The sequence below is a fragment of the Martes martes genome, assembly GCF_963455335.1.
Source record: "Martes martes genome assembly, chromosome: Y".
NCBI lineage: Eukaryota > Metazoa > Chordata > Mammalia > Carnivora > Mustelidae > Martes > Martes martes.
This window is the reverse complement of record NC_137907.1, coordinates 18,434,291-18,446,605: the sequence shown is the minus strand read 5'-3', so window position 1 is coordinate 18,446,605 and position 12,315 is coordinate 18,434,291. Positions and strand designations below refer to the sequence as shown.

The following is a 12,315-nucleotide window of genomic DNA, read 5'->3' as shown; positions in this document are numbered from 1 at the left end:
TGCTGCCGGGATCGCCAACGTGATGTTGCGAGCCCGCCTCGTCCCCGTGGGATCCCTGTTCCTCCCCAGCGAGGGCGCCACGACCCTCCTGTGGACGGCCTAGGGCCATTTCCCAGGATGTCCGTATGGCTGCGGGAGGCCAGGCGGTGCTCAGGAACGTGGAGGGCAGCCCGGGAGTCGTGGCCCACGACGGGGACGGGACAAGGAGCCCGACTCCCCAAGATAGGCCGGCCATCCCCAACTGAAGGCGTTGGCAGGAGGACCGAGAGAGGGGCCGACAGCCACGGGAGACAGTTCAGGAAAAGGCGGTGGCGAAGCCTTGCTTCGCCCGATTGAGCAGGGATTTGCCGGCACACAGCATGGGGGGCAGGCACCTGCCGGACTAGACACCTCCTCCGCCCTGTGGGTGTGCTCTGAGTGGCCCCAGGCTCACTTCCCACCCTGCCAGCTGCTGCGTGGGCCCAGGCTCCTCTGAGCCTCAGTTTCCCCGCCCTGAAACTGACTGTCCCCGGGCACCCTCCCCACACAGTTCAGGACCCAGCCCTCGGGGCTCCTTACCGACAGGTCTTCCTCTCAGCTCACTCCCATGGGCCGCCTTCCGGCCTAGGGTAGTACTGCAAGGGATTGGGCCACAGCTCTTCGATGATGATCTGGGAGGGGAAAAAAGGCCAGGTGAGCGTGGGGCCCCCGGCCCCGGTCCCCAGCAGCCGGGGCCCCAGCATCACCGTGGCGGACGAAGGCCGCAGGGGCCTCACCTCGGCCATCCTGTTGGGCCCCGGGCAGCTGGGGTCACACAACCAGTTGAAGAAGTTCAGGCTGCTGCTGTCTCGCCTGCGGCTGGCACCTCCACGTTCCTCATCCCAGAACCACTGGACTGGGGTGCAACGAGTCGCCCTATATCCTGCAGGACGAGGAAACTTAAGGGAGGCCGTCCATGGCCAGGGCCCCACGCCCGCTCTCGCTCCCAACCTACAACCTCTCCCCCTCCGGTGCCAAATCCCTCCCCCGCCCCCAGGACCCCATACACCTCCCTTCCCGTTCCCGGGGCCCACGTGCCCGGCGGCCCTCCGCCAGCTCCCCTGAAGCTCAGGCCCACTCTTACCGGCGATGCTAAGGTGATACTCCTTAACGATCACGTCGTTCTGGAAGTAGGGGTTGCTCCCAAAGGAAAACATCAGCCTGCAGCGGTACTTGGGATGAACCAGCTCCTCCACCTGGCCCAGCAAAGCGAGAGGACGGGGAGGGGGAAGGGGACTGAGCGCGGCTCTGAGCAACCCTGCCGCAGCCCCTCCAGCTGCAACCCCACTCCCAAGGCACCACCGCCGGCCTCCGTCTCCAGGGCTAACCTCTAAATTGGTCATGTAGCTGAGCAGGTCTGCGTCCTGGTCACCTGTCACGGCTGATATCTGCGGGTGATTCAGGATCTGCCTTGGGTCAAGGAGCCTCGACGGCAAGTGCTCCGGAAAGAGAACCGGGAACCACCCGGGAACCCCCGGCCCTTCCCGACCGAGAGCCAGGGACCGAATGGGGCCTGTGCACAAACAGAAGGCACCGCCACACTCCCAGCCTCCTCAGCGCTTGCCCTTTCGTCACCCATGCTCTGCCCTGGGGTGGCGCTGGGCTGGAGGATCAACAGGGCGAGGCCAAGAGCCTGCCTGCTTTGCCTTCCCAAGTCCGTCTGGCCTGTGCCCGGGGCCGGCTGGGCCAGGAGGCGGTCAGTCACCACGCTGGATGTCTGGATGGGCTCGGTCCCCCGCTCACGGCCGTGTTTGCTTGTGTGCTCCCCTGAAGCCCTGGGCTCTTGAGGGACCTTCTGTGCCCACAAGGGGGCTGCTCCGCTCACTTGCAGCATGGCTGCACAGCCAGGGTGCCAAGCAAGAGCCTGGCAGGGTCAGCAAGAGAGGGAGGAAAGGGGTAGTGTGGGAGGACGGGGCGCGAAGGAGGAGAGAGAGAGAGACAGAGACACCCAAACCCCGAGGAAGAGACTTGCAGAGGGACGGCAGGCGGGGAGAGAGCGAGCCAGGGTGGGGGACGTGGAGACGGAGAGGCAGGGAGGCAGGAAACGTGTCTGTGAGCACCTGGGCCAGGGGCCTCGGCCCGCCTCAGTAGGACCTGCGGAGACAGAGTTTGTAGCACCCCTGCACCGTGTCCAGGGCCCCGGGGGCCGCTGAAGTCGGCCAGCCCGCTGACTGACCCTCAATGAGTGCAAGCGCACAGAACTCTAGGTCTGCCGTGACCTCGCCAAAAAGACAGGTTGGGAAGGACCGGGAAGGAGGCGCGCAGCCTCTCCATCTGCCCCACGCACCCCCCAAATCCTTTCCTTGCAGCATCTGCTCTGAGCCAAGTGGGACCGGGCTTCACTAGGAGTCCAGAGTGTTGACCCGGGTTCCGCGACCGCAGAGGCCTGTTGGGGTGCTGCAGCCCCAAAGCACTGGCCCGGACCTTCTGCTCAGGCAGCAATGCACAGGTCCCAGCCCCTGCCTTTCCCCCCAACGCCCACTCCCTCCCCGCACCCACCTCCTCCGGGACCACCCTCTGCTGGCCCCTGCCCCTCTGCTGTGCAGGAGAAGGCTGGGGCCACTGCTCCCGCCTTGGGCCCACTGCTGCCTGGGCGGCCTACTGCCGCGAGGTGCCCAGCGCTGGAGGCCTGGGGCCCACGGCTGGGGGAGCGAGGCCCATCCCCGCAGCTCTCCTGCCCCTGGCTGAGGCTCTGCACCCTGCTGCCCTGCTCCCACTCTCCTCCACAGGTGCCCAAACCCAGCCAGCAGGCTGAAGGATACGGCGTGTGCCCAGAAGCCAGGGATGCCCTGGATGATGGCCCTTCTTCGAGCCAGGTGACCACTGCGCTTCCGATTCATCCTGCGCTTCAGCCGCAAGTAGGCCCTGGAGGCTTGGGCGTCCACAGAGCGGAGCGCTTCCTGAACCACCTCCAGCGCGGCAAGTGCGGCCCCGGCTGGGTCGGGCCGGGGCACCGGCTCTGCCTGCCACAGCTCCTTCGGCCTCTCGACCTGCTGTGCTTGCGCCGCCTCCTCGTCTTCCGCCGCCAGTACCTCCTCGTCTTCCGCCGCCAGCACCTCCTCGACTTCCACCGCCAGCACCTCCTTGACTTCCACCGCCAGCACCTCCTCGTCTTCCGCCGCCAGCACCTCCTCGACTTCCACCGCCACCACCTCCACCACCGCCGCGATATCCTCCACCACCAGCACCAACTCCGGCCCCGCGCCGGCCTCCTCTGTGCCCCCCTGGGCCTCAGCTTCCCGCACAGCCTCTGCCACCACCCCCGCAGCCTCGAGGGCCAGAAGCGCCCCCGCGTGCCCGCAGGAGCCGGTCTCCCTGAGGGCCCCCGCCTCCTCACCGCCCTCGTCTGCGACCAAGGTGCTCCAGGATTCTGGGGCAGCCCCGCCTTCCCCGGACCTCGACTCACTCTCCATGTGGCCCTGGCCCTGAGCGCCGGCCGCTGGGGACTGAAGGCGACGGAGGCGGCACCGGCAGCTTCAGCTGCAGCGCCCAGGAACGCCGCTGGGCGGCAGCGCCTAGCAGAGTGCGCGGGCCTGGGGCACGCATGCGCACAGGCCCCCGGGGCGGGCGGTGACGGGGCAGACACGGGCGGCGCAGGGGTGTGGGGCGGGGGGAGGCACGCATGCGGCCTGGGCCGGATGGAGCCCCCGAGCCCCGCGCAGGACGCGGCGTGCTCCCGGGTCTAACCCGTGCCAGGGCAGTGGGCGTGGCCACCACCCGCCCTGTGTCTTGGCCGCACCAGAGCCCGCCCGGGAGCCCGCCCGAGCCCCTCCACCGCGGTGGCCTCCGCGCCTCTCAACCCCAAACGTTCTCTTCAGAGACCCCTGTCAGGCCTTTCCCGCAAGTGCCGTGGTATCCCAGCCCCACTCGTCCCTTTCTCGTCCGTCCGTCTGGGGCCCCTCGGCTGGCGCCAGGAATTGAAATCCGGCGGCTGAATGCCGAGTGTGCCCGCCGCGCGAAAGCCTCCCGCGCTCCTTCTTAGGGGACCTGGGGGAGAGCCCGGGGGGCATCAGCTGCTGCCCCACCTGCGCCCCGTCACTGCCACGTGGCTTTCGCCCTGGGCCTGCCCGGTGGTGCACGGCGCCAGGAGCCCGCCGCCAAGGTGCTGCGTGCAGGGGCCATCCGCCTCCCCAGCCCCCCACCCCCCATCCCCCGCCCCAGCTTTCCGGAAGAGAAGGGAACTGCACGCCAAGTACTTTCCCTGAAGTTACTCTGCAAAGAGCCGAGGTCCCTGGCCACCGGGGTGCCTACAGAGCTGCTAAGCCGGCCCCGGTGAGGTCCGTGATTGCGACTGGGCAGCATGCGACTGGGCCAGGCTTTCAGTCCAAAGAGAAACTCTGCAAATTCCTCTGCCCAAGCCAGTGGTAAAACTTGCTCCCAAGGTGCTTTCCTCTGAGCGGCCCCTTTCGCTTTGTTTCTGTGTCTCTTTTCCTCGTTGCGTTCTCCTTCTCCACCTGACTTGCATGCAAGGGCTCTTGTGTCTTTCTTCCAGCTCCGCTCCAAGTTCTCCCTTAGACTGCGTCGGTGGCTGAGTGGAGTACCGTGCGGGGAGGGGATGGCCAAGTGAGCATGCACAGCCCAAGTGCCCTTTCTCTGGTACTCCCCACGTCGGTCCTTTGAGACAAGACCACACCTCACAGAGGTCTGCTCCGGGGGGCGGGGGCGGGTGCTGTGGCGGGATAGGATGCTTGCCGCCTGAGGTGTCAGGGAAGGCCTCGTGGGTGATGGCAAGGCCACCAGCGTTGCGGTTGCATCGTGGGAGGGCCTCTATTAGAAGGAGTGGGTCGGTGTGTCCTGGGGGATTTTGACCAGAAAGACGCAGGAGGAACTCCCTTGGCGTTTAGTGCAGGCGTTAAGTGCAGGGGCTGTGGTCGCAACAAGTGTCACAAACGCCCCTGCAGGGAGTAAGATGCATGGCTGTCTATGGGGCGAAGAAACAAATGTCTGAGACAGTCCGTGAGACAGCTCAGACTTTGGAATTACTGGTACAATCCAAACTGACCCAGCACTTGCAACCTTGCCCAAACCACTAGAGGAGGCTCCTCTGGTGTTACCGCAGGAACAGGAGCACAGCCTTGGAGAGGGAGAAGGCTGGGGTGGTGACAGGGGGAGGGGGAGGAGAGGGAGACTGGGAGGAGAGGGAGAGAAGCCCAGAAGGAGAAGAAGAGCTGGGGGAGAGAGGGGGAATGGGAGGGAGGGAGAGAAGGGAAGAGAGGGACAGGGGCAGGAGGGAGAGCCGTGCACAGGGATGGGGAGGGAGAGACAGGCAGGGCGCGGCGAGGAAGGGCGGAGGCGGGGAGGCAAGGACTGGTCTGCCCCCAGCTGAATTCATACTTTGCGATGCATGTAGACCCAAAGGACACATCGCCTGTGAGGAAGGGGCCACCCACGCGTGGGGAAGCAACAAGTCGGCTGAGCAGAGCTGAATCCAGTGGTGTCAACCAGGGCAGCTGTCATGTTTCCCGAAAACATGAGACAGCAAATGGGGAAGTCACGGAGGAATAGAGGGTGGAAACAGCCAGGGAGTACACAGACACCAAGTACTGTGATTGTGGACTGCCCTGTGTCAGTAACGGGGCTGGTCAGTAACGGGGCTTCACAGCACTGGAGTAAGATGTGGACGACAGCAGAACGGGCAGGTGTTGAAAAGCTGGCCACATCTATGCTCCGTGCAAGAGACTGGCCTCTGAGTCCCAAAGTCACAAAGAATTTGAAAGTGGGAGGAGTGAGGCCAAGACCTCAGAAGATGGACGGTGCCCTACACGGTCAAAGCAGCCTGCGCGCACTTGGCCCTTAACCAGGGGAGCGTGCTCCGTGGGGTGTTGGTGAGGACTAGGGGTGCCCTTTGGTGGCATTTCCCTTTTGGGGTCTAAGCGGATAGAGGGCATTGGGCACCTGCCTTCAGACCACGGAGAAGGAGGCAGATCAGCCTCGGGGTCAGCACGGGACAGACAGCACACGGGCGGGTGTCCTGGGTCTCGCATTCAGCAATACTCTGCCCTCTCCTCTGCTGACCATCTGGGGGACCCCAAGCCAACGTCCTAGGGAAGCCGGGAAGTGGGGATCATGGGGCTGCGTGGGGTTGTCAGTATGTGAGCGTGTCTCTGGACATGTGAGTGGGTGAAGGTTGTGTGCCTGGGAGGGTGAGTGAGTGTGTGCGTGTCAGGACATGAGGGTGACTGAATCACTGTGTGTTGGCTGGGGGTGTTGGCTCTGCTCCTGAGTATGTGTCAGTGTATGTGAGTGGCTAAATATTCTGTGGCTTAGGGCGGTTGGAACCCGATGGTGTTCGTGTGTGTGTGTGCGCGCGCGCGTGCGTGTGTGTGTGTGTGCGGGCCCGCACGCGCGCGCGAGCGTGCCTTTCCCTGCAATTTATGCTTCCGCCCAGCTACCTGGGCCAGAACGACAGGGTGATCTTTCCTACCTTCCCTCCTCCCACTTTCCCCTCTCCAACAGTCCCTCCACAGGGCCTGGCCCCCACTCGCTCCCGCTGTATCTGGGGCTGAGAGGATGACTGTGTCAGCAAGGGCCTGGGCCCCTTGTTTAGAAGAAAGGAGAGCCCTGGCACTGGGGTTCAACGGAGTAATGAAACTACAGTCCCACCCGTTCTGTGTGTGAGGTCATCCACCAGGGAGCATCTCTGGGAGACGGTCATCGCCATCCACCAAAAGTTGACACTGGACACGTTTGGCCCTGGCTCGCCCTTCCCTTTCTTTGACCTCTGTTATTTCCCCAGGGAAGGCATGGGCCCTGTTAGCTGGCCTTTCGCTCATCTCCTCTCCCTGCCCACCTCCACCATCCCTAGGGGAAGGACCTCTGCCACGCTGGGATGCAGTCCCAGAGCTCGTGTGACCTGGACCTCTGGGCCAGCATACGGCCCCACCCCTTCCACGGAATAAGGATGCCGGGGCAGAGTAGTAAGCATCGACGGGAATCCCATGAGCTCAGGCTCCCCACCTGCCCCTTTCCATGAAGACGACCGTGTGTGAGCGTACACACAGTAACACACATAAACACGGTTGACGTCGTTTTTCCACATTTCAGTATTTTTACAGGGGGCCTCAATCGGCCCTGTGTTTCTCCCAGGCACCAGACTGGAGGTGTTCCCTGTGGGAGGGACCAGGCTGATCATCCGGCTCCATCTGAAGGTCCTGGACTCTTTCCGGGTCAAGGGCAAGGCTTCTGCGTATTCACCTCAACATGCTCAAGTTCCCTGGGAGAGACGGAGACACAGACACAGACACACGGGCACACAGTCACCCGGGCACACATGAGGCGGCCGGTGAGTATCCTCTACGGGCCACACGCAGGTTTGCTTGAGGGTTTCAAGGCCCTTTCGGGGAACGGAGGCCATTCTCCCCTGCCCCTCTCCCCGGCCCTTGATGGCGATCCCCCTACATTTCCTCCACCCACATAGCAACGGTATCTGTGCACGCTCTCCAGTGTTCTCTGGCTGATTGCGGTGGGCACAGGAGATTGCCCAGGGAGATGACTGGGAGGACTCTACCGATGAACACACAAAAGTGACGGGGTGACGCATGAGCCTTTACGCCAGGGAACGCAGACATCTGCGCCAAGGCTGGCAAGAGGTGCTTAGGTGGGCTCAAAGCTGAGGCGGTGGCGAGGAGACCTGAGGGCAGGAGTTCACGGCCAGGGAGTGGCACTTCCCGCAAGGCAGCTGCTGAGCCGACTGCTTCTCCGGCTCTGCTCACTGGTGTTGCCGGACCCGCCTGCCTCAAGCTTCCCAGGCAGAACCAGTTTGACACCGCCCTCCCCGACTCACGGTGATGCCCTTTGGACACGGGGTCACCGCCTCTTGAGTGTTCCTCTAAGCCTCCGTTTCTGCATTTGTGGAGCCCAGCTCCCACGGAGCCGCACGGAGCATTTTCAGCACCCACGCCCTGGGCGTCTCACCTGCCCTCCTCTCAGTTCCCTCTGCTGGGGCCTTCTTCCTCACGTAGTACTGCAGGGGATCGGGCCACAGGTCGTCCATGATGATCTGGCAGGGGAAACGGGGCAGGGCTCAGATGCACATCCCAGTCCGCTGGGGAGCACAGGCAGGTTCACGTGCGCGGTTTGTCACAGGGACCCACCTCAGCTATCCTGCTAGGCCCGGCAAAGCTGTGGTCAGAGAACCAGCTGAAGAAGTTAAGGCTGCTCTTGTGGCGTCTGCGGCTACAGGCCTCCTGTTCGTAACAGTGGTGCCACTGGATGGGAGTGGAATGAGACGGCTCGTACCCTGCAAGAGGAAGGGTCCGTGCGAAGGCGCTGGATGATGCATCAGGTTCAACCCTGCCGCCTCCACCTGCTGCCGCCCATCCACGCAGAGGCCCCTTACCAGCAGCCCTGAGGACATACTCCTTCTCAACGACGTCGTTGCGGAAGTAGGAGTTCTCGCGAAAGAAGAGCAGGATCTTGCGGCCATCACGGGGAGACTCGAGTTCCTCCACCTGCCGGGCGGCAAAGTGGGGGAGAGGGTTGAGATCTCTGTCCAGCAGACCCTTCCCCTCCTGGCCTTGGGGAGGAATCGCTTCTGTTACCCCCTCTTCTCCCATCCCCCAGGCCGGGCCTCCATCTCCCGGGCCAGACCTTCAAATCCGTCATGGAGCCAAGTATGCCTTCATCTTGCTCACTGAGCATGGCTGACATCTGCGGGTGGTTCACAAACTGCTTCGGGTCAAGGACTCTCCGAGGGCTGGAGAAGAAAGAGCTACAACAACAGAGCAGGTCTGCACAGCAAGTGCGCCCTGCATCTCCCCTCCTACCACCGGGACCCACTCCACCTCACAGATTGTGTCAAGGGCCCCTGCGCCCCCGCACGGCCTGCTGCATTAGTTAGTTAGGTAATTCCCTGCTGGGCACTAACACAGAAAGCTGGAAATCCTCGGTGACCTCCCTGCCCACCCACGGCCCCCTCCCCGGCACATCGAGGGCAACCTGCGGCCCCACCAGGGACCCCCACCCGGAAGCAGGGATTCGAAACTGTCGTGATCACCGAGGCATGAGCCAGGCCACCACAACGCAGGCCCCCTGCCACAGGAGTCTCCTGCGCTAGCCCGGCCACATCGGGGTCCCTCCGTGAAGGTATCAAGGATACAGCCTTGGCCCAGAAGCCAGGGATGCCCCGGATGAGGGCGCTTCGGTGGTCCAGGTGACGCCGTCGCCTCTGCCAGAACCTGAGCTTGAGCCCAGAGTAGGCCCTGCTGGCGTCTTTGTTCATGGGCTCCAGCTCTGACTGCAGGGCCTCGAGGGCCTGGGGCGGGGACGGGGGCGGACCTGGCCGTGCCTCTGGCCGTTCTTCCCCTTCCTGCTTCTCCTGCAGCTCCTGCGCTTCTCGCTCCTTCTGGCTCTCCTCCCAGGCCTCTTCCCTCCTGTCTTCCTCCTCCTCCTCCTCCTCCTGCACCTCTGGTACCTCTGCAACCTCATCCTCAACAGCCTCCTCCTCCTCCTCCTCCTCTTCCTCCTCCTCCTCCTCCTCCTCTTCCTCCTCCTCCTCCTCTTCCTCCTCCTCCTCCTCTTCCTCCTCCTCCTCCTCAGTCTCCTCGCCCTCCTCAGCCTCCCCCTCTTCTTCAGCCTCACTGCCAACCTCCCTAGCCTCGTCGTCCTCGTCCTCGTCCTCCTCCTCAGTCTCCCCGGGGTCCTCTGCCACCTGGACCACCGCAAGCTGCCACACCAACATTACGTCATCCCCCACTAGCACAAGCTCCACCACCAGGATGGCGCCCTCTCTCTCCCAACGGCCCTCCTCGTCCTGCGCTGGCTCTGCCGCCATCCCCACGCCTAGGCCCAGCAGCACCTTCGCCTCTCTTCTGGGGGTGGGGCTATATGTCCGCGGACAGCCGCGTCCCGATGGACCCCTCCCTCGACGGAGTCGGTCAGGATTGGGGGGCAGTCCCGCGTCCCATGTGGCCCCCAGCTGGGGCAGCTGCGGAGGAACGGAGCAGGAGGGGTGAGCACGCGGCTCCCGCAGGCGGCCCGGCAGTGGAGCTCCGCGGCCCAGCGAAGGGGGGACGTCAGCCGTCTCCTCGCAGAAGCCACCGGAGTCTGGGACGCATGCGCACAAGGGCTTCCGGCCAGGAGGCCACGGGGCCGAGGTGGAGGTGGCACGCGTGGGGCCTCGGCGCGAAGGAGGCCTGATCCACGCCCAGGACAATGGCCGGACCCCAGGTGCTGCCAGCGGCAAGGCCGTGGGCGTGGCCGCCACAGGCCCCGCCCCTCACCCCCTGCGGGAGCCGGCCAGGGAGGCAGCCAGTGCGCCTCCTCCAGGGTGGCCTCGGGCTCTACCTAAGGCGCCCCAGGCCCCAGGGCCCACAACCCCCTCCCCTCCATCCCGTGGCCTCCTCCAGCCCGCTCTCCACCCGGTGTTTGTAGCCTGTCAATGCGAAACCGTCCCTTGCCCTTCCCCAACACGATCGTCCAAGACTGAGGACAGCGTATGCACCACCGGGAACCCTGGCCTAGCGTGCGTGGAAACGTCAGCCCAGGCATTGCGGAATAGGGCCATTCCAGGAGACAGAGGTCGGAAGCGGTCTGCCTGTTCGGGGCACGGGGCTAGGGGGCGGGGGTTCGGCCACAGTTTGCCCCCAGGCCACGTCCTTGGCTGCTCAGGAGAAGAGGGACCGAGAGTGCTCAATCCGTCTCTCCGCCTGTCCTTTCCCCATGCTCTGCTCTCCCTCTTCCCCCGACTCGGTGTTTGTCTTCAGGGCGCTGTTTCTCTGCCCACTCTCTGGCCACAGGGTCTCTGGAAGATGAAGGCTTCAGGAAGCAAGATGCAGAAGCCTGTCCGAGCACCTCCTTTCCCATGAAATAAGAGCCCTCTTCTCCTCTGTGACTAGCCACTGGTCACGTGACCAGGGAAAGGGTCCCAAGCTGGGTGCCCCCGACACAAACACACACAGACACACACACACACACACACACACACACACTTACCCACAGACACTCAGTGTGTTTGGCATGGAGCACAGAGGGAGGCGTGCCTTTCGTGCAGCCAAGGGCATCCGGCAACGTGAATCCGGATGCCCCTCCCCTGAGACAATGTCTGGGCGAACCCTGTGGATGGGCAGTTGGGCATTCTGTCTGGCGGCCAGGTGACTACAGTGTGCACCCTTTGGGAGGCCGGAGGCAAGAAGCTGGGGCTGGCTCCCAGGTGACACAGCACGTACGCACGTACCTTCACTTCCAGAGACTGAGTGTCTTCCGTTGCATTCGGGCGAAACCACAAATGCCGTGGGGAAGGCGTTCCCAGCTTGTCTGGCCTGCAGAGGAGAACACATCTTCTCTAGCCTTCCCCTGCGGGCCACCAGGTCAGACCGTGAGCAGAACTTGAGGCTGGGCCGTCACGTCCCCAGGGCTGGCCCGTCACGTCCCCAGGGCTGGCCCCCACTCGTGGAGAGAGGATACCCAACGTGTGGCTTTGGGCCAACAAGGTAGGCTTGGGGCAATTTTGGTGTGCAGCCAGTGCAAGCCGGTCTCCCCCAGCATTACAGGAACAGACGGGTTTCTTACACCACACCTCAGTCATCTCAGTCGTCAAAGGGCCACACGTGCCGCGTCCTGTACACGGAGGTGCCTGTCGTGGTTGCTCCGGCGGTTCTTCACCCTCCACGTGTCCCCGGCAGGTCCGTACCGACTCTTGAGGCCACGGCATCTTCTGTGCCCTCGCACAGGTCTTCTTCGGCTCCGTCTCCTGAACCGGCGGTGGATGCGTGGCTCTGCGCCATGGCTCCACTCCATGGGCGGCTGGACTAATGTTATCGCGGGGGTTCGAGCTGCGCAGAGTTCATGCCGGCTGCCTTCTAAGGTGCCAGCGGTGTTCAGTACAGCCGAGTGCTTACACACCCGTGTGTTCAGACCAAGGTTTCTTTGCGTGCCCACAGGTACCCGTGTGGGCAGCTGGCTGTAACACCGTGGGAAAGGGGTACACAGGCGTGGCCTTCCATGTACACACACGTGCATGTGGAAGCGCGTGCACGGACAGACCTATTCCGTTCCCAGCCGGGTCTGCGGTGGGTTTGCAGTGGACCGGATTTCATATGCACCCCCACGGCCTTGGACTGTGGTTTCCATGTGTTCAGCCATCATGTGGATGATCTCCACGTCCACTCGCAATCCAGGGAGACAGACATTCATGCAATGACAGACATCTGGCATTGCCCCTGCTAGGGAAGGAACAGGAGAGGGGCCAAAGGACAAGAGGTAAGCAGCCTGGAACGGAGACCTCACGGGAGGCTGGGTTTCAAGGGCACCTCCCTTGTTTCTTGTCCCCGTCGCCTCGACACACGTACACTGGAAAGC

General features: G+C 63.6%; 1 protein-coding gene across 1 annotated transcript; it reads right to left on the bottom strand.

The window, feature by feature from the left end:
- Positions 1-7,051: 7,051 nt before the first annotated feature.
- On the bottom strand, positions 7,052-8,978 carry LOC308337809 (testis-specific Y-encoded protein 10-like). Its single transcript, XM_080796008.1, has 5 exons — positions 8,608-8,978; positions 8,357-8,468; positions 8,112-8,257; positions 7,933-8,017; positions 7,052-7,231 (listed from the first exon to the last, which is right to left on the bottom strand). The coding sequence occupies exons 1-5, from the start codon at positions 8,665-8,667 to the stop codon at positions 7,209-7,211; spliced, it is 426 nt and encodes a 141-aa protein (XP_080652134.1). The 5' UTR covers positions 8,668-8,978; the 3' UTR covers positions 7,052-7,208.
- Positions 8,979-12,315: the final 3,337 nt, after the last annotated feature.

Coding starts and splice junctions, on each gene's coding strand:
- LOC308337809 (XM_080796008.1), bottom strand. CDS start 8,667: ATGTCAGCCATGCTCAGTGAGCAAGATGAAGGCATACTTGGCTCCATG. Junction 8,018..8,111: donor GGCCTAGCAGGATAGCTGAG/GTGGGTCCCTGT, acceptor TTCCCCTGCCAG/ATCATCATGGACGACCTGTG. Junction 7,232..7,932: donor GGGAACTGAGAGGAGGGCAG/GTGAGACGCCCA, acceptor CGTCTCTCCCAG/GGAACTTGAGCATGTTGAGG.